Source organism: Mustela putorius, unplaced genomic scaffold, assembly GCF_011764305.1.
Source record: "Mustela putorius furo isolate JIRA1106 unplaced genomic scaffold, ASM1176430v1.1 tig00000589_pilon_pilon_pilon, whole genome shotgun sequence".
Classification (NCBI taxonomy): domain Eukaryota; kingdom Metazoa; phylum Chordata; class Mammalia; order Carnivora; family Mustelidae; genus Mustela; species Mustela putorius.
This window is the reverse complement of record NW_025421425.1, coordinates 1,428,462-1,450,623: the sequence shown is the minus strand read 5'-3', so window position 1 is coordinate 1,450,623 and position 22,162 is coordinate 1,428,462. Positions and strand designations below refer to the sequence as shown.

The window sequence follows — 22,162 nt, the reverse complement described above, 5'->3', positions numbered from 1 at the left end:
CTTAGTAGTTAGCCCTCCCCATGCTGTCAGGCAACATTCATGAACGTACTCTGCCTTCCTTGCAAGACTGAAAGTTCACTCCTGGTCTTCGTGTCTTCAACACATGGCATCCTGCATGGGAGTCAAAAATATCATTGTGAATCTATCCAAATGTGCAGCTAAAATATTTTGCACCACTTAATAGAAAGCAGTGTGGCGTGTCACATTGCCTGCTCAAATAAAGAGCTCATGGCATTTTCAGATTTAGTATTTTTGGTCTAGAATGTTTTCAAACACCCCAGAACCCAGTATCATATTGTAAGACACAATTATGTTTAGAGATTAATTAGAATAACTATATGTATCCCATCCCCCAAAATGCCTTTTTCTGATTTATTACATGATATAACTTAACCCTCAAAACAGTCCTATCACTCCAGTTTCGTGGGAGCAGAAACTGAAGAAAGTATATGTTTCAGGTGGGTTCACCAACTGAAAGACGTGTGGCTCTCTTCCAATGCATTCCTCAGTGTCCTGTCTCATTAGAATTTTTTCAGTCTTATTTCTAGTAAGACAGTGTTCTTATTGCAAATCTTAAAATAAAAGCAGATTCAGAAGTACAGAGTGACTTTGGTCATTAGGAAGAAGACAACTCCGATCGTATTAGGAATTAGGGCAAAGATCATGCATGAACAGAAATCCATCTCTCCCACTACTATCATGAGGAGAGTAGAGATATGTTAAGTAAATAGACACGCAGTTTTTGCACAGTATTTTAAAGTTTACAGCACTTACTAGGAAGCCCTAAATCTTGACTGGACCTCCCGGGCTTTCTGCCCATTCCTCTCCTCAAGGTTCAACCGAAGTCTGGCCTCCATTTATCTCACCCTTTAAACTGCCCAAGTTCCCTCCTACCTCAGTGCCTTCCCCATCCCATGTCTGTCTCGCTGCTGACTGTTCTGATTTCCTAAGCCATGTCAAAAGGCTCACTCCTTTTCATCTCACTGATGCCAGCTTAAATGCCACTCCCTGGGGTATTTCCTGACCCCAGACCCATCCATCCAAACAGGGTTTCCCTCTTTGGGTTATTCCTTTTGGAAATGGTTGTTGCCACTTTTCAGTGTTTATTTCCTTTTCCAAAGGGTAAATTCTGTGTCTGCTTTGCTGTCCATGGTACCCCCACTGTTTTCAGGCTGGTTCACGGCAGGTGCTCATAAGTGTGCCCCAAATGAATGAATGTTGGAATCACTTAAAATCTCATGTTTAATGAATGCATTTTCTTAATATGGCAAGAATACTTAAGATCAAAAATAAGCTGATTTAATGAAAATTAGTATAACAGAAACAAGTCAGATAAAGACATTAACACTTAGATAATCTAACACGCGAAAGGATTGTATTCAGGAATTATCTCCAGCTGCCTAGAAATACAGTAGAAGATTTTAATGAATATACCTCTTTTCCCTATTACCCAAATTAGCAAATAGCATAACTGTAAACTTTAAAATTTGAAGGAAGCATTTAGTGAAACATTTAATATCACTGTCCCAGAAAAGGGAAAGTGGTTTATCCTTCTTCTAGAATTAAGGCCTGTGTCTAAATAGACCTTTAGCTCTAAAACATATTCTCAATAAATATGTTTTTAAATTAAACTTTCAGATTCTGACCAACATATTTTCTGAATTCAGATACTTTCAAATACCAAAGCAATATATCAAGTGAGAATAATCTAAGGTTATTAACAAAATGTGGAAGGGTTTTTATTAAAAAGATTCATCATACAAAGAAAAACATTTTCAAACTACAATGAAGAAAAGCTTCTTTCACGATGGCCATATTAATAAGAATTTGTGATTTTCCACGCCGTCTCTTTAAAAGACCCGCCTTCCCACAGCAATGAGTTATGATCATAGGTTTTTCCTAAAGTATACTTTGGAGTAAAGGTAGGGCTCATTTGAATTTTGCTATGGCCTGAAATATTTTGACTGAGGGAAACATACTTATATATAAATGGAATTTTTAATGAATGGGTATTTATGCCTGGAGAGGAGTGTTAGTAGTTTTAAGGGATAAGTGGAATGTTAAGAATGTGCAAAGCCCTCAACATTATGGGAAGAAAGAGATGTTTTTACAAGCAGCTTTTCATTGAAAGCAGCTTCAATATCCTGTGTAACCCTGTGGCATTGTTTCGGTCCTGCAGGCAGATTTGCAAAGAGAAGCCAGGGGCAAAGTGAGGGGGTTGGTGGAATTTTCCTGTTTTGGAAATTTTAATTTTTGTCTAATGTTCGTGTTGCTTTAATAAGAAGCATTAAAAGGAATTCAGGCCTTTTGAATCATTCTGTAAGTGTAGCTTTGTCCCGTTTGCTCACCAGTGTGAAGATGGGACCATGTGCAGAAAAGGGTTCCCATGTGTGATACCCACTGTGGAGTCAATCTGGCGGGTGGGCTCCGTAAGACATGGGCACTGTGGGGCGCCTGGGTGGCTCAGTGGGTTGGGGCCTCTGCCTTCGGCTCAGGTCATGATCCCAGGGTCCTGGGATCGAGCCCCACATCGGGCTCTCTGCTTAGCGGGGAGCCTGCTTCCTCCTCTCTCTCTCTGCCTGCCTCTCTGCCTACTTGTGATCTCTGTCTGTCAAATAAATAAATAAAATCTTTAAAAAAAAAAGAAAAAGACATGGGCACTGTGGGTCAGATCTCACTGTGCCACCAAGGGACTCACAGCAGGAAGCAGAAGAGTTCTTAGTTCTCACTCTGCCCGGATCTGTCTACAGTGGAGGGGTCTTCAGATTTCTAGAAACTTCCCACAAAATAACATCTGCATAGAGTTGATTTGCTGACCCTGAGCTTAGTGACAATATGAGAAATATCTTATTTTGTAGATACGAAAACACACACTTCCCTGTCTTATACATTCACTGGTTTATCTTCCTCTCTCTTATTCCTTTAAAAAAAAATCAAATCAACTGTATGTCTTAAAAATGATGAGTTCTTTAAACTGAGAAATGTGAGATATGCTTTACGTACTATTAAAACAGGAATACAGGTCAAATTCTCCTCTAGGGAACTGATCATTGCAGTGAATTTTTATTTAAAAAACAAGTTATTAAAAATCATATTCCCAAACCTCAAGAACTAGAGAGTTTCAGAAGCTGATGCTCACACTTTGTGTTATAAAGTTGTGTTTTAAAAAGATGTCTGAATTTGGTAGAAAAAGGAAAAAGAAACCATACACAGCTTCCTTGTTACTTAAGTGCCAGGTCTGCTTGTGTGGGTATGAGGATTGGGAAGTTTAGGTTAAAAAATATATATATATATAGTTTTTTGTTTGTTTGCTTGCTTGCTTGTTTGTTTTAATTCAACAAACGGAGGGAGGAAAGGAGAGTTGCTAGAAATGCGTTTCACACGGATCACAGACGAGGAGGCTAATGAAATGATACTCTAAAAGGATCAGAAGGAATCCTGAAGAAATGTTTTTATGATTTTTTAAGTGTGGAAGCTCTTTCAAAATATGGCAGAAATTTCAGATGCTGTAAAGGAAAAGATTCATAAACTTCACACCATAAAATTTTGAAACATTTGTAGCTCAAGAAAAAATACTTAGTAACAAGTAGGGAAAGTATTTGAAACATTACTGATAGAGGGTTAATTTTCTAATATGGAAATTTTCACTTGCAATGACTACATAAAAGGAGTGAAGCCAGTTACTCAATCAAAAAGAAACAAAAAGCAGGAATTGGTTACAAATAGGAAATTTACAAGAAAAGAAATATGGGTAATCCATCACTGTGCACACACACAATAGATTTTAATCTCACAACTGAACAAATAGATCAGAGAGCTAGAAGAGTGTTTTGATCTATCAGAAAGGGCTAAGTTTAAAAAAAAAAAAAAAAAAAAAAAGGCAACATCTAGCATGGAACAGGGAGAGAAGAAAGAGTTCTCCTCCGAACTGTTGATTGGTACAAAATCATTAATACCTATAACTTCTACCTCTTCAATGCCATGTATAGAAATTTATCATGTAGAAAATACATACAAACGTATACATTACAACCTTGCTTTTAAAGGATTTAAATAAATGTTGATTCTTCTAGGTAATAGAATACTGTACAGCCATATAAGGAATCAGGTAGAGCTGTATATACTGGCAAGAAAAAATGTGACAGTATATTTTTATGTGTAAAAAGCAAAACTGAAGGCTATGGGAACAGTCCCTTTGTGTGTGTTATATCTAACTCTACTCATTAACAAAATAAAAATATATATGTATATAGAGACGTATTCATGCATGAATGCTATTTGTGCAGAGAAAATATCCCCCAAATGAATAAAAGTGTGAATAGTACCTAGAAAGCATGTACTTTGTAGTAATTGTTTTGTCTGATTTTTTCATGTGCATCTACTGTATGCCTGGTAAGGTAATTCAACAAGAGGCCCTTAGACTGGGGTGGCCCCAAAGCCTTGGTAGCTGACCTGGGCAGACTGAAACCAATGTCAGAGTCCCCACACTCGAATCTGGGAAAGTGAAACTTTGGAATGACCAATCCCAGTCAACCAGGCATTCCCAAATAAGGCCCCCATTCAAGTTATAGCCAATCAAATAATTTCCTTGGGTTGCTTCCAAATCTTCTTCATAAAATTCTCTCCCCTACCTTCTGTTAGGGGAGCCTCCTAAGCACTTTTGATTTGGGGCTACCGTATTCAAAATTTTAATGTGCCTCAGTTTACCTTGTATGTGACCACATGTATGTGTTCACTCACCATCAAGTTCCAACGAGGCTGTGGTGACAGGCAGCTGTCCCACGCCCCTCTCCACCCACCCTAGTCCTGCTGGGAGAAGAGCCAGTAGTAACCATCTCTGTTGGAACCTCTTTGGGTGGTAAATTAATAATAATTCCATAGTGACAATAAATAATAATTTTTACCATTATTGCTTGATTTATTGCATTTTGTGCCATCTTCCCCTGCTGTGGGACTTCAACTTCGTTTTTCTCTGCTTGGGTTTCTGCATTTTAAAGACTACATTTATGTCACTTAAAATAAATGCAGGAGCTAATCAAAGGATTGTATTTGTAAGGTTCTGTGAGGGTTCAATGAGCTAACGAGACCAGGTTCTTAGAACGGTGCTTGGTATGTGGTGATCATATTTGATATGTTAATTGATTATTTTGTATCATTAATATTAACAATTTAATATTACTTATACTACCTCCTTGGCCCATGTTTGATAGTTAGACTGTGATTTCTAGACCTACTTTGGTTCACTGGTAATCCGCTAACAGATTTCCCCAGCCTGAAGGGCCCCTTCCCTTTAAGAGGACATTAGCACTTTCGTGCTGCACTAGCCTGCCTTTCCTCTCTCTCATTTCCTGCACATCTGACCTCTTGGCCCCTTCAGAGAGTGAATTCTCAGGTCTTCAATGCCCTGCTTGCCTGTGGGGTCATCGTTTGTATAATTCTGGCTCAGTCACTGTCACACTGTCTGCTCCCCTCCACCCTTGAACACCTCTTGCCTTGATGACATAGGGCCAAATTCTTCATCTAATGATGCCCATGTGCTGCATGAACTCTTTCACAGAGACAAAGCCAAAATAAAGTATCCACCATCTGCAATACTTCTGAAATAACGTATTGAATATATTGCAGTTGGAGCTATAGTAAGTTACTATTAAATTGAAATTTTTCATTTATTTTTAAGCTATGGAACCCAAAAGGAAGAGTTTCCTGTTTTATTAAATTCATACTGACCATGTTGAAGGGTTTGGGGTATATTTGTTTGTCCTTGGGCCAATTTCTTAAATCTTCTGTGCCTCAGTTCTCTTATCAATGAAGTAAAAATACTACCTCCCTCATTAGAGTTAAGTGTCTAAATGATATAATAAATTGATATATTATAGTAGGTGTTCAACAAATAACATCTGTTACTAAGGTAATGATGATGATAGTGGTGGTGGAAGAAGTGATGGTGGTGATGATGGTGGAGGTAATGGTGGTGGTGATGATGGTGGTGATGGTAGAGGTGATGATGATGGCGATGGTGGAGGTGATGGTGGTGATGGTAGTGATGATGGTTATGGTGGAGTTGATGATGATGATGGTGATGATAGTGATGGTGGTGATGATGTTGGTGGTGGTGATGATGGTGGTGATGGTGCTGGTGATGATGATGGCGATGGTGGAAGTGATGGTGGTGATAGTAGTGATGACGGTTATGGTGGAGTTGATGATGGTGATGATAGTGATGGTGGTAGATGTGATGGTGGTGGTGATGATGGTGGTGATGGTGCTGGTGATGGTGGTAGCGATGATGGTGATGATGGAGGTGGTAGTGGTTATGGTGGTGATGGGGGCGATGGTGATAATGGTGATGATGATAAAGTGAAAATAATGCATCTTATAAAAGTTGTATCTGAAAGATATAACAGGTTTTCAGCAAATACTGCCTGTTGCTAAGGGGTTGCAGTTGATGATGATGATGGTGGTGGTGATGACAGTGATGTTGATGGTGGTGGTGATAAGAACATCTAGGATTTTTTAAGCATTGAAAAATTTTAACTAGCTCTATTCATGACACCAAAAGGCTCATGTTGGTACACACAGTCCCTTGGTCGTCTGCCCTGTATCTTAGGAAAAATAGAGGTATTTCAACCAAAGTTAATTGATTTAATTAGATACGTATGGGCATATGCATACATTGTTCTCTAGTGTGCCGACTGAAACTTGGTTTCTCCTAACTAGTTTCCAAGTCAATTCATCAGGGCTAGACTCACCTAAGCTCGCATCTGTTACTGCATGGGTAAGGCTGCTCTTTATTGACCATTGGGTGTGTGTTTGCAGTGCCTGCATTGGGGCCCAGGACCCTTACTGTGGCTGGGACATGGTGATGAAGAAATGCACGAGCCTGGAGGAGAGCCTGAGCATGACGCAGTGGGAGCAGAGCACCTCCACCTGTCCTGTAAGTGTGTGTGTTCTCTAGCCTCAGAAAGCACCGTCCATGGGAACCCAGCTGCCCTGAATCCTAATCCATATCCTGTATGCGCATCTGGAACCTTCCTTGCAAACCCGGTCTGGGCTCTCTCAACTGGTTCCCCTCTGAGCGTTCGTTAGAGCCACACAAGATGTTGCCATATGCTTTTTGTCTGCTTTGAAGAGACATATCGTAAGAGAAAACTCTGCTGCTTTGCTAGTGGGGTGTAATATCTCTGTTTCATTCTTGGGTTTTCTCTCAAGATTGGTGTGGACTCTTGCCCTTTTTAGCATTAATAAAATAGTGACTCCACACCCACCAATTTCCCATGGAAGCTATATTTCTAGAAACTGAGATAAGTAGAGCTTTTAAAATAATAAAATAAAGGCTGTAATTATTAGACCCCATGTGGGACAGTCTCAGGGTCGCAGGAAGGTCTGGGAGAAAGAGCGTGACAGCCATTCCTGCTGTGAGCCCCCAGAATGAAGAGCCTCACTTCCGTTTGGAGCCAGTTCTCGAAATCTAGGAAAAATAGTTTCCTTTGCCAGTTTTTTGGCTTAAGGCCCCACATGTAGGGCCCGACTTGTTTATTTTCCTTTGTCTCTAGAACTCTTTGTGCAATAATCTCAAACTCTTTTTCTGGCCTCAGACCATATGACCAATAGCTATTAACGTCCACGCGTTTGAAAACCGATTGAGAGTCACTGTGCTGTCACAGAGCTGCTGGTCCCTGTGACTGTCAGAGCTGGCTCACTTCTACAGGGAAGAGCGGGAAAAAGAAGCAGCACATTCCTTTCCTTGAGATCTGCCTTGTTGCCCCTAGCAGAACTGCCCGTGGCGACTGGGTGGTCACCTGCTCTTTTCCTCACCTAACCTAAAAAGGCTTTCCTTCAGTCTGTGAGGGGGAACATCAGGTAACGTGATATGAGGAAGGCCAGGGTTAGTCAAAACAGCATCATCTCCCAAGGGTGGGCACGAGATCGAAGGCTTTTACTGCAAAGGTGTGAGATCACCACTTCCGAGCTCTGAGCTGAACTTTGCAATGGGGTTTGCTGCTGGTCCGCTGGGTTATGTAGCTCTTTTTCAATGATTCTTGAAATTGATTAGAAATATGCCAGTGTTTGTGCCAGGTTCTTTCTCATTTTTGAAAATTCTTTAAAAGCACAAAGATGTTCACCTTAAATCTCTGCAGCTAGAGATAACATAAACAAGGCTCTACATTATGGGCCCCTACTTTTGAAAGATCAGAGCAATTTTCTCATAGATGTTTGACCTTGCATTTTTAATGGCAAAAAGGGTAGCAGAATATAATAATAGTTCTTCTTAAGCAGTAAGGCCATCTGTGTATGACCTGGGGTTTTGTGGATATCTGAGACAGCTACTTGTAAAGATAGTTTGTAAGATATCTACTTGTAAAAAGATAAACTGAGGCATATTAAAAATTTTAAGAGTTTACCTTAGGAGAAGGGAAAAATGAAGGGGGGAGAAATCAGAGTGGGAGAAGAACCATGAGAGACTCTGGACTCCGGGAAATAAACCGAAGGTTTTAGAAGGGAAAGGGTTGGGGGGATGGGTGAGCCTAGGGATGGGTATTAAGGAGATCACAGAGTGCAGGGAACACTGGGCGTTCCATGCAAACAATGAATCTTGGAACACTACATCAAAATCTAATGATGTACTGCATGGTGACTAACATGACCCAATAAAACAAAATTTTAAGGGTTTATTTGAACAAAATGAATTCCAATCAGGCAGCATCCAGTCTAGCAGATGGAAAGGAGCTCTGAGGAGGTACAAAATCAAAGACTTTCATAGGAAAGAGTAAGGAAGTTATAATACTGGGCAAAATGTCAGGTTGGTCATTGCCAAGTTACTTTCCTTAGTGGATGATGGGTCTTCCAGGCAGATAACCTAACTAGTGTTAATCAGACATTTCCTGATTGGTTTAAGATTCCTTTTCTAAAAAACCAAAACTGTAATTAAGTCTCAGTTTGGTGTCATGGGGGCCTAGCATAAGAAACTCCATTATGGGTCTGTAGGGTTTTTTGTTTGTTTCTTTAAGATTTATTTGTTTGAGAGAGAGAGAGAGAGAGACGGATAGCACATGCATGAGTGGGGAAAGGGGCAGAAGAGAATCATCAAGCTGACTCCCCACGGAGCTCTGAGCCTGATGATGCCCCTTGATCTCACATCTCATAAGATCCCGATGTGGACCCAAACGGAGAGTCAGACTTACCAGCTGAGCCACCCAGGCGCCCTTGTAGGGTTGGGTGTTTTGGGGGGTTTTTTGGCTTTTTTTTTTTTAAGTAACTATATTAATTGTATATCTCTTTCTAAAAATCTCTCTTAGAAAGAAATGAGCTAGATGAAAATGATTAAGGTATAATTATAGGTATTTTTGAAAGCTATTAAATATAATTTTGCTTCTGTGTTACTTTTTTATTTTGGCTAAAATGGAAGAAAGGTTTTGATTTTATTGGCCAAATCTACTGTACTTCATCGTTTCTGATATGCCACTGTTGTTTTATAAGGAAAACATATGCTGGCATGAATGGCAAGATGGAGACTCATTTCAGAGATGTTTACTATATATAAGTATAAATACACATACACACGTGTATTAAAAAATCTTATAATTGGTTAAATAATTTTCCTTACCTACATTTCTTTATCCAAAGGAAATTAAGCTTTATAAGCTGAGGGATGTTTTTTCCCCAGGCAAAGAACTTAACCTTATTTCAAACTTTATTCCCAGACTTCTTCAACTTAATTAGCTGCAAAGAATGAATCGTGTATAAGCAAAAACTGAGAAGAGCTTCAGTGTCCAAGGGGCTTGGCCTTAAAAATATTACCAATCTAGATTTTATGAGATCCATGAACAAAATTTTATTTTTATTTTTTATTATGTTTTTCACCACACAGTACATCATTAGTTTTTGATGATTCATTGTTTTCGTATAACAAAATTTTAAAAAGCAGCCATGGTATAAAATAGCAACTCCCAGTAATGGTGACAGTGTTCACTCCCAGGGATGCCTAAACTTTGGGGTTGTTAAAGTGGATCACTGTTCCTTGGTTTGTGAATATATTCACTTTTTCAATACTAGAGATATTGCTTACCCCTAACTTCTTTAAGGGGAACTGAAGTGTTTTGTCATCGGCGGTAGAAGTTCCAAGGGCGAGAAGTTCCTTGCCCTCCCGTGCTCACTTGTGCTTGCCCTTTGGCGAGTTTCTCCCAGTTCATGATAGTTTCTTTCATCTTGTTGGAGTAGAGATGGGACCATGCGGGGGCATAGGGTTGGCGCTCAGGGGGTCTTGGTGGAGATCAGGTGTACGTACACGGGAACGCAAGGCGACAGCTAGCGGGGGGCTGGAAGTCAAGTGGAGGGATTTTTAATGAGACCAGAGCATCTCACATCCAGTGTAAAAGCACAAGTTGAATAATGAAAGTGGGGATTTTGCCATGTGGACGGAACTCAGTGGGAGTTAGGCAAACATGGAGTAGGATAAGGGTGGAGCAGAATCTGGGGAAACCTACCAAGTAAACATTCATGAACTTCAGACCAGGGACTTTGCACAACGGAGTCCCCCAAAGTCAGTGCTGCGCTCAGAACCCAGGCAATCCTTTGATGTCTGGAGAGTTCCACTTGGTGACGGGCCCATTGGAAACCCTCCTGGGGACTTGGTGCGCGAGAAGACCTACTTTCCACAACAAGATCCCCATTTTAGAATGTCTATGGATTTCTTTTGTCCAGGAGACAGGACTGTAGTTGGCTTTTATAATTATAATCGAAAACATTCTCAGGTGAAGAGATTTGAAGTGCCCCAGCAGGATCTGAATTTACAGATCTAGAGTGACTTGGGTATTGTTTACGTCCTGCATAACTCTCAGTGCTGCTTAGCAAGGAGGGCGTTGTCTTACAAATCTCCCCGGGCTGTAGTGATGCCCGAATGCCACTCACATGCTTTGTGCGGACACGGTCACCAGCGTACTGTCCCACGCATTAGAACTCTCCCTGTTCCAGCATGCACTGTGCCGTATACTACACGAGCACCTCGATGTCTACAGTGACTGGCTCCTCCCCAGGACAGTGTGTAAGCAGCACCTTTGCAGTGAAAAGATATTTAGCAAGGACTGAGCCCAGAGCCTCCACTGAGAAAGCAACACCATGGAGCACATCTGAAGGGTTTATAGAAGGTTCTAAAATTGCACTGGGAAAGAAATCAGGATGTGAATCCAGTGCTTCTGACATTCTGCCCACTCTACAAGACAGTGACATTTCCAGCTGCCAGCATCTCCCCAGAGCAGGGTCGGACGTGTACACCCACCCATAGGTGACCCCGTGGTCACCTTGCACATTATGCCCAGTAATTCCAAACTGTGTACTTAAATCTACGGTAAAGGAAGGAAGAGGGAGCTGAGGTTAACTGTGTGTCTACACCATGTGCTGCCTGCTGTGTTAGGCCATTTGAATGGATTACCTCATTTAATGTCAGGATCTCCCTGAGGCTAGGCATCAGTGCTTCCATTCTAAAGAATGCCCCTATCCACCCAACCTGTCGTAGCCCGGAACACTCCTGCTCACTCCTCTTCAAAGGTGCTCGCTCTCCCTCATGTACTTCGTTCATGGAGAGACATTTAAGAATGACATTGACATTACGACATGAGCCGGTCCTTTCCATGGAGCACATCCAATATCCTATAGTGTTATAATCACTGACCAAAACGACATGAAACTTTGAAAATAAATGAAGATCTTTTGATGCCTGAAAAAACATACTCTTGGAAGATAGAAGACTTTGATTTAAGTATGAGGATAATAGGTGGAGTGCAGAAGACCTTCATGATACACTCCAGGGACCTCGGCACCTAACGAATGCATCTGTGCCCTTGATTACTTGAGAATTAATGAGCATGAGTGACTCAAATGCAGGATTGTGGATTACGCTTGTTAATAGGAACTGAATCTTCCTCGGCTAGCACTTGGGAATCCATTACTTCCCAGGTGAGGGGAACTTTGCCATTATACAGTTAGGGATAAAAGTGTACGGTGCTGGTTTCCATGACACTCTCACCAGGGAAGGATCAATGAATCACATTACAGAATGAAGTGACGGAGATCATAGTCTCTGGATTAGCTTGTTTAGCCCGATTCTTGGGTCTTTCACAACCAGTGAGACTGAATAAACTGAGCCTCGTCTGAACCTCAGTGTGCCTCTCTGTGAAATGGATGTAGGTACCAAGAACATTGTGAACACTGCAGAGTTAAGACGTGGAAATCACTCACCACAGTGCCTGGCATACATTACCACCTATATATGTCTTACTATATAATATTTAGTAAGACGAAGCACACATCTCAAATACAGAGTCACTTGACAGAAATCTGGAGATAGCACAACCAAAGATAAAATATTCTAGTTAGCTTTATTTCTGACTTCTAAGGAAAACTAACAAAATATAAAAATACTCATGCGGGAAAGGGGAGTAGCAGAACCTACCCCATTATTCACAGATCTGTTCCCTAGGAAGATTCTCAAACTAAGATACTCAGCATCAAAAAGGTGAGGGGAGGGTGGGGTTAAGTCTGACCGCCCATGTGCTACCCCACCTCTGGCCAAAACAGAAAGCGCCCCCTTACCTTGCAAATCACAGTCATGATATGCTCTTACTGACAAGTGCCCAGCACAGTTCTTTCTCTTTCCAGTGTTTTTATCGTAGTAACTGTTCCATCCTTTTCTTTTTCTTTTTTCTTTTTTTAAGGTTTTACTTATTTATTTTCGAGAGAAGAAGAGCACAGAGGGTCAGAGGGAGAAGCAGACTCCCCGCTAAGCAGGGAGCCTGATTCAGGGTCGATCCTGGGATTCTGGGATCATGACCTGAGCTGAAGGCAGAGGCTTCACTGACTGAGCCACCGACGTGCCCCCCTTCTATGTTTTTCTACCTCATTCCACAACATTCTTTCATTTATTGCCACTTATTTCAGGTTATTTTTCTTGTTCCCTGTCTTTATTGGCCCATCTTTTGCTCATCCGGACAGTCGGACAGAGAACATGCATAACATCTCTTGGCCTAGAGACTACCATCTCCTGCCAGCGCCCAGAGGTTGGGGGGAAGGATGTCTAGTGCATAGGGTTCTTTCCTTCCCTGGGCATTTTCCTGAGATGTCACTGACAGCACGGCACGAGATGAAGGCATACAGCATAGTGACGTCACTTACCTGGACTGTGAAATGATCACCCCAGTAAGTTCCCGTAACACCCATCATCTCATACAGATACCCCCCACCCAGAGGTCTTTCCCCAGAGAATCTGCTCTTAGCAACTTTCCGATATCCCATCCAGCAGTGTGAGTGAACTCGAGCCATCGTGTTGTACCTGACCTCCCCAGGACTTACCGATCTGCAGACTGACCCCCGTCCTCCAGTTCCTCCCCACCCCCGTGTCTGTCTGTCCACTTGCCTGCTTCTCTCTCTCTCTCGGTGTTTCTACTTGTATCTGTCCGACACTGACGTCTTCTGTGTTAACCACCCTTCTGATAAACTTAGCTCGCACGAAGTTTAGCCGACTGTGAGTCTGGCTTCACGACCGTGCAGTCTGAATGTGTTTCTGTCGTGAACCGTCCTCTTGCAGCAATCTGGATGATTCTGTTTCCTCTTTATTCGTGTGTCATCATCGTGGCGTATGTCTCCTGGCCTCACACATCTTCAGTTTCTCCATGTTCTGTGCTGCCTGGGGTTTCAGATTTCTTCAGAACCTCCCATAGCTAAAGAGATGCTCACAGTCTCCATGCCCGTTTCCTTGCTGTGTTAGAGGGAAGAACCGATGCCAACGGGGTTTGAGAGAGTCTTTCCTGCCCCAGTCCTCGAATCTGTCTCCCGTCTGCCCTTCTAAAGCTTCTGGTGGGGATGTGTAAGCCTTCAGAGGTCACAGTAGCGCCCCCCCTCCCTCCCTCACGAGCTGGGCGGTCTGCACCCCTCCCCGTCCACTCTCTGCCCCCCGGGCCTGACCTGCCCTGCTTCCGGCCTGTCCCCGACCCCAGCCAGGCTTCCCTGCTGTCTTGGGGTGAGACAACAGGGGACATGGGTGGGAGCAGAGAAGCTGGGGACTTTCTTCCTTGCCCTCATCCAGCTTGGGCTGTAGCTCTGGTTGGGGTTTCTGTCCCTCTGACAGCCCTGTCAGGCCGCCCTTCCCCAGCGCTGCCCCTCACTCGGCCGCCATTACCTGGTCTCTGTCTCTGAGGGGGCTGCGGTGGTTCCACGTGGGGCTCCGTTGGCGTGAGTTCTGTTCCGTCACAGCGAAGGCGGTGGCTGAGTGTCCCTGCACAGGAGCCGTTTGGACCAGAGACAAGAGTGAGTGCAGGTTGGGTGTGGGAAGCCCCGAGAGCCAAGGCTTTGCTGCTCGAGGGACACTTCTGTGTGAGGACTCCGTGGCCTGACTGTCCGAGCGCTCTCTTCTCCAAGGAAACCCTGAAGGCTCCAGGGCAACGTACGGTCCGAGTAGGAGCAGCGTTTTTATCCCGACGGCACGGGGCTAGAGGGACCTAGGAAACGGGGGTATTTTCCTCTTGGGAAAAATCTGTCTTCGTGTGTGCGCTCCCATTCTGGGTTGGGCCCCGTGAGTCCCCTCGAAGCCAGCTCCAGACCCTCCTCTTGGCTTCTTTCGGAGAGCGCCAGGCATGGCGCGGGTTCTGGATTTTCGTGCCCCCCCCCCCCGCCCGCCCGTGGATGTGAGCGGTTACAGCCCCGACAGGAAGGGAGGAGGGAGAGGGTCATCCTGCGGCTGGAGATGACCCACCAGCCCCATCACAGCAAAGGAAGGGGGTTCGCGGAGACTTTTTTCTGCTGTGTTTGGAGACATGATGGGACGGAAGTAAAGCTCACCATGTTTTCACTGGGTGTTGGCACTTCTCTGAAATGGAAAGGACAGGCACAGTTTGTAGCCTCCAAGGAATGAATCACTTTGTCCATGGAGCCTCTTCCGTGAGGATGGTGCGGCTGGCAAAGTGCCCTCCCTGGGATGCCTGGGTGGCTCAGTCCCTTCAGCGTCGGCCTTTCGGCTCAGCTCATGATCTCAGGGTCCTGGGATCCAGCCGGCATCAGGCTCCTGCTTCTCCCCTTCCCACTCCCCCTGCTTGTATTCCCTCTCTCACTGTCTCTCCCTCTCTGTCAAATAAATAAGTAAAATCTTCAAAAATAAAGAAAGAAAATAAAATAAGAAATTTTAAAAAAAAAAAAAGGTGCTTTCCTCGATCCCCGTCCCAGACCCGAGCTTGCTGGGCAGCCAGCCCCTCCTCACCCCACCCCCCCACCGCCTTGCCCCGCTCAGAAGCTCAGAACGCAGTCCCTGGGGCTTACACCGCTCCACGCCCAGCCCTTCCTCGCCCGCTGGCAAGGCAAGTCCTCGCAGGGGCCGAGGTGTTAAGGACCGTCTGCCTGGGATGCGCCTACCGACTCCTACAGCCCGGGTTGCTTAAATCAGCTATAAATTGAATGTTGACCATTTGCAGTGACATTTGAGCTAGGCCGATCTGAAATGGAACTTTTGAACTGTCTTTTTTTTTTTTTTTTAAGGGATGTAAACAGGCAGCAGAATCGCACATCTGTGATTTTTCACTTTAGTTCTGCTTGTTCTTTGGGTTTCTCACGTTCGTGGACAAATCTGGGGTGAACCTCATTGCCCAGCCATTAGCAGTCCCCTCCCCTCCCCCACCCCTCCGTACCCCCTTCTCCCTCCCCCGCTCCTCCAGCATTGTCTCCACCAGTGACCTCTGCTGTGTTCTTATGAGATACCTCTTTAATGGCAGCATTAAAATATTCCGCATGTGTTCTGACATACAATCTTGAAGTTTGCCTGTTGACAACCTTGACCCCGGCTGACCTCCTCACGTGTCTCCTCTTCCTAGACGAGGAATCTCACGGTGGACGGGCACTTCGGCGCGTGGTCTCCGTGGACGCCCTGCACGCACACGGACGGCAGCGCCGTGGGGTCCTGCCTGTGCCGCACCCGCTCCTGCGACAGCCCGGCCCCCCAGTGCGGCGGCTGGCAGTGCGAGGGGCCCCGCATGGAGATCGCCAACTGCTCCAGGTGCGTCCCCGACGCCGCTGCACCCCTACGTGTGCGCACAGACTGTGCACGGGCGGGAAGTCCTTCTTGGTGACCTTCCCTTTTCAAGAGAGGGGGCGAAGGACAGCCGCTCACCACGTAAAAATCACGTGATTTACGGAAGGAGATTGTCAATTAGCAATTACATTACAAATCAAAACCCAAGTAATACGTACTTTGCTGGATCAGGAAACATGTTTTTAATGCGCACGATATTCTTGGCTTGTTGGAGGGAAGTGTCCATGTCAATCGAAAAACTCTTCTGGAACATTCAGGCTACTTTAGGTCCCTCCTGGGAGGACACACATGTTTGTGGTGAACTGGCCACGCGGGTCAGACGGGGCTCCTCCCACGGGCCTTTCCCTTTGCCAGCATCAGTGTCTAGAAGCAGGTGAGTGCCACCGACCCTCCACCGTGACCTCGCCATGAGGTGGTTCCTGAGAATGAAAGCAATGAAATCAGATTTGGCGACACCTAGTCGATGACACAGCCAGTTCTTGCCAGTGATGGAGTCCCAGCTCCCCGTCCCTGAGGCGTACTGACATGGACGCAGGTGGAGGTTTATGGAAAGCAGATGTGCCGCTTCTGGCCGCACATTAGCCAACCTTCCAGTCGGACCTGGGAAAGGGAGCCTCTGCTATTCAGGCAGACACTTCATGAGCGAAAGTCCCCAGCCTTGTACCCAATCCCTCCACAAAGACGCGTGCATGTGTATCAGGTCACCCAAGCCTAGTGTCACTTAATGCTTCAAAGGAAAATTATTCCGGCAGCCCATGTACTCGTAAGCAGCCCCTTCGGCAGATTGGGGAGGCAGGATGCGCTTTGCCTCTGGAGTGTGAGCAGCAAAGTCATGTAGTTTTGGTGGTCTCAGAAGCTACCCCTGGAGTAGTATTCCCAGAGCTGTAAAGGACAGATCTGGGGTAGCAGCTAGAGCTCACGCGTCCACACATGCTTGTGGTTCATTCACCATGTTTGTATGTAGATGGTGTAAGTGTCCTGGGGCCGTCTCCTCACAGCCACCTGCTCTTCTCCCCGCAAAAGAATATTGCCGACCTAGATACCCCTCAAATACTTGCATATTGGCATATAATTTTTTTTATTAAAAGTTTTAATAGTTGCAAAGATATAATTTGTTACATCACTATTTAAATGTGTAGTGGAATCTCCGTGTCTTCGTGATTTCATAGTTACCTGCCCACTTAAAAAATCGATGAGCAGGCTCTCCTTTAATATTTAGAAAATTTATGTTTTTCCTCCTTTCATTCCCCATTTCTATTATCTTTCCCTCATAGAATGTTATCCTCATATGTTACATTTATAAGTGGAAGTCTTATATTGGTCGCTATATCCTGCCACCCTGCAACTACCACAGAAACAAATTATATGAATGGAATTTTAAAACCAAATTTTCATTTCTGATAACTGCATGCTTTACATTTTATTTTTTTATTTTTATTTTTTTTTAATTTTATTTATTTATTTGTCAGAGAGAGAGAGAGTGCGCACAAGCAGGGAGAATGGCAGGCAGAGGGGGAAGCAGACACCCCGCTGAGCAGGGAGTTCAACACCGGGCTCAATCCCAGGACCCTGGAATTATAACCTGAGCCGAAGGCAGATGCTTAACTGACTGAGCCACCCAGGCACCCCTAGTCTTTACATTTTAAATATATGTTTTGAAAATTAGCATACAAGAAATCTAAAAATCATGAATATTAGATGTTTTGACAATCTTTTAACACTAGAAAGCGAGGTTTTATTGGAAATGCATTCCTTTGGGCAATTTTTTTTAATTCCCAGCTACGTTTCCTTTTCAGGCATGAATGTAACCTCTTGCCTGACTCAGGGAGGGCTTAGCATCAATTCCATTTTGTGGTTTTTATTCTTCTGGTTACAAGCACTGACAGGTATGACTTCCATACATTGATGGAAATGTAAGATCACAGCATTTTCCCTCACTTCTCTGAATTCTTTCGAAGTCATCTGCCAGAGGCCTGGTAATCTAACACCAGAGATTGTCATTATTGCTCTGTATCAGTTGATAACCTGTTTATGTTGGCATTCAATTTTGTTGGAAGCAAAAAATCGCAACCCACCTAACCTGCAAGCCAACTTTTTCGCTCCTTCGGTACCGACAGGTGCTCCCTCAGTGCCAGCCGAGTGGCACATCAGAGAGCCTTTCAGAAGGCTGATCAGAGGATTCCAAATTAAACCTGTTACTCTTTGTGTACAGACACCTTGTCTAACCGATATACTCAGAAAGTGTTGAGAAATTCCAATACTGCTAACTCAATACATTTTGTAAATATGTCTTTGAATTTTTTTCAGGATTATTTATTTATTTGCATGGGGGGAGAGATAGAGGGAGAGGGTGGAAAGCAGACTCCCCGCTGAGCACAGAGCCCTTTAGATCCTGAGATCATGACCTGAGCCAAAATCAGGAGTCCGACGCCCCACCGACCGAGACACTCAGGCAGCCCCACAAATATATTTTTGATTAAATGCTTTTATCACATCACATCATTTAAATATTTTTTCTCAATATCCTGGAGCAGCAGATTGAAGTCATTCGATGTATGAAATGAAATCCACAATACAAAGTAATTAGCTTAGCCAGACCTTCCAAACAGGGCCAAGTCAGACTTACTATCGATCAGAAAAATCTGGCTTTACTTTATAATTAAAATGACTATATGAAAGTGCATCCGCATGACATCACGTCCCTTTTGAATTCTAATTTGTAGGGAAGGAGGGAGGGAGACATGGGGAGAAGCAGGAGGGAGAGAAAAGGAGCTAGCCACACGGGAAGGGAGGAGGTCAAGGGGAGGAAGGACTGAGCAATGCAGTCGGCCTGAAAAGGACTCGGCTGATGCACGGGGAGCCCCGTACCTGGGGCAGTCCTTGGTGGTGGTTCCTTCCTCAGCCACAGGTCCTAGCCAGGGGCCCTGGAGAAATGAGAGTGTCCTGGGATCCCGCCCGGGGGCGTGGCATCCCGCCGGGGGGCGTGGCATCCCGCCCGGGGGCGTGGCATCCCGCCGGGGGGCGTGGCATCCAGCCCTAGGTTCTTCCACAGCTGGGGCTAGGAGCAGCCCAGTCCATAACTCAGCTCTGCTCTGTAGCGTATCTGAGTCCAGAACACCCCAGCTGTCCTGGGAACTGGAACCAGGAGGACGGTTCCGACGGGGATGCACTGGGTTGATTTCCTGTTTCCTGCTTCTTGTCCTGTGGTTGCTTCATTGTTTAACTGCGCTCAGGGTGCACCTTCTCCGCTGCCCCCGTGTGCCAAGACAGCACAGCATCTTCTAGCTTGACTCAAGCATCATGAGAGCGGCTCGAATTAGTCTTCAGGCACTCTCCTTACTTGCTTGTCAATTTACCGTATTTTTTAAAAGCATTATTTTGTTTCCATGAGCCTGTGTAGAATGCAGAAGCTTCTGGGCAGTCCCTCATGCCACAGATGAGACCGGGCGATCCCGCTGTAAGGAGCCCAGAGAGTCAGGGCGCTGCCTACCCAGGAGGAGAGGCGGGTGGGTACGGAACCGCGGAGTGCGGGGACCCGCTGTGCCCTCTGCTCTCCTTCTCCTCGGGCCAGCCCAGGTCACTTCACCAGGTTGAACGAGCTTCGCATTAGATTTTTATGTGATCACAGGGAACAGCCGGATCGATACCGCATTAGGCGTAGCATTCCTTCTGTAAGACTGAGATGGCTCCATCCAGGCATGGGAGAAACTTTACAGAAGTTAGAGGACTGTTGTGTTTGTAGGCGGTGGTCATGAGGAATGTTCCCTGTGATACTGTTCCCGGAAAAAAGGACCGTCAAGTGCAGGAGTGCAGCTTGTTTATTGATACGTCATTGGCTTCGGTTCTAGTTGAAATGTCATCCTCGGAGCAGACCTGCAGTATCATTAGTGGTCATTTTAAGATTAGTAATTGAATAAGTAAACCCCTCTTAGTGATGCTTTAAAGGCAGAAGTGGGTGGTTGTGGACTGATTGAATCCTTGAAATGCTCTGTCCGCCTCTTGGTGGTACTTCATGGCTACTATGATGTCTGCTGCTGCTCCTTCTTTTTTTTTTTTTAAGATTTTATTTATTTATTTGACAGACAAAGATCACAAGTAGGCAGAGAAGCAGGCCGAGAGAGAGAGGGGGGTAGGCAGGCTTCCTACTGAGCAGAGAGTCCTATGGGGGGCTCGATCCCAGGACCCTGAGATCATGACCTGAGCGGAGGGCAGATGCTTAACCCACTGAGCCACCCAGGCGCCCCCCCCCCCATGTCTGCTTTTAAGCAGCATTTGGCAAGACCACAAACCCAGGGCCATACAACAGATGCACACACAGACAATTGCACTCATGGAATTCTTCGCTTACTGTTTTTCTCTTATTTATAAAGACCTCGATTGGTCTACAACAGTCTCCCTCTCTTGTAAATAGAATATATTACAAGATATCATGTTTGTCAAAAGATTTAAGAAATTAAGAATTAAAGAAATGTAAAAATTACACAGTTTTGGAAGGAGAGTTTCCTGTACTATCGAGCTGTTTTGCCAACATATGTAGAACTTTGAAAGTAAAAGGGCCTTTTCGGGCGCCTGGGTGGCTCAGTTGGTTGGGCGGCTGCCTTCGGCTCAGGTCGTGATCCCGGAGTCCCGGGATCGAGTCCCGCATCGGGCTCCCGGCTCCATGGGGAGTCTGCTTGTCCCTCTGACCTTCTCCCCTCTCATGCTCGCTCTCTCTCTCGCTCTCTCTCTCAAATAAATAAATAAATAAAAATCTTTAAAAAAAAAAAAGGGGGCCTTTTCATTTATGTTGAAATGACTATTTTTTAGAAAATGAAGTGAATTACTTTGGTAATTTTTTTAATTGCATAGGTAACAGGGTATAAGATACTAGCTAATTATCTTCACGAGAAACTTGGATTTGTCTTACTTTGTGATTACTTGGTTAAATGATCATAAAGCCGTTTTATGATAATATAATAGATCAAAGCATCACTATATATTTTATTTATATCATGATGAAGTTTCAGAAAATAGAGAAATATGAAATATACTAAGAATTTTCTCAGAGGAATGTTTATTTGAAATTATTATAGAAATTATATGTTCACAATATTGCTTACACCTCGAGCTTCAATGGCACAGTTGCAGACCTGCATATTTTTAAAGGAATGTATAAAATAAAAATAAGAATTAATGTCGGTTGATTTTTTTCCAGTGGAAAAGAAAATCCTCTGAGGATAACATAGTATAGAAATGCGTATGTGATCAGTAAAGTGTAAACGGATTCCAGCTGCAGTGAGCTGCTCACGTGGGAGTTTGGATTCCAGATTTATCAGATATTTTGACAGTTAAAATCTTTAAAAATGCTAATGATTTGTTTTTTAATGGCAGGGACTAACTACTAAGGAAAATATTTAAATTATAGACATTCTGAATACAGGCATTTCAAGGGAAAAGTACAATATTAAAAAAAATCCTCCTCTAGCTGTCAGTGGTGGTTCTTGTTATAAACCACTTTTATACAGGCTGTTTATTTTATTTTAATTTTATGTTTTGTATGCCTATCATATTATATTTATAATAACATAAATACAGTTATGTGCAATTTGCACTGCTTGTGTACGTTCTATATCTTTGTCAAACTCTAAGAAAATAGCCAAGAATCTGAATTTAAAGTACCCTTCCTTCATTTTTAATAAAGTTTGTTTTAAAGCTTTGGCCATTACAATGCTCGTTGGACATTACGGATGCTATCAAGAGAACTACTGGTTTTCTTTGATATTAGTAGATTTTAAAAGTGAGCATTATAGGTAGTTTTAGATGCTATTTTGTTCAGATGTGCACTTTTTACAGACTCTAAATGATATGTTACAAGTCAAAGCATAAACTCTACAGGTTCAGGGATTTATTTCATATTGCTTTTCAAGGAAATAGACTTATTTTTCATTAGTTAAACTTTTTCATACCTAAAAATTTTTAATAGTTTCTAATACAGAATTTTCTCAGAGAAATTGTCTGAAATTATTATAAAAATTATGTATTCCAATTATTGAAGTTGTGATAGGAATTATATATTCAAATTATTGTGGATAACTTGAACAAATTAATTTGGGA

The 22,162-nt window shown here is 43.7% G+C and overlaps 1 protein-coding gene across 7 annotated transcripts in view; it reads left to right on the top strand.

Moving 5' to 3' along the window:
* SEMA5A (semaphorin 5A) overlaps positions 1-22,162 on the top strand; it is a 466,937-nt gene that overhangs the window by 371,538 nt on the left and 73,237 nt on the right. For all 7 annotated transcript variants that reach the window (XM_045082005.1, XM_045082008.1, XM_004761227.3 and 4 more), the window contains 2 exons: positions 6,817-6,934; positions 15,852-16,033. In XM_045082005.1, coding sequence (XP_044937940.1) covers positions 6,817-6,934; positions 15,852-16,033 — 300 coding nt within the window. The remainder of the gene's footprint in view (positions 1-6,816; positions 6,935-15,851; positions 16,034-22,162) is intronic.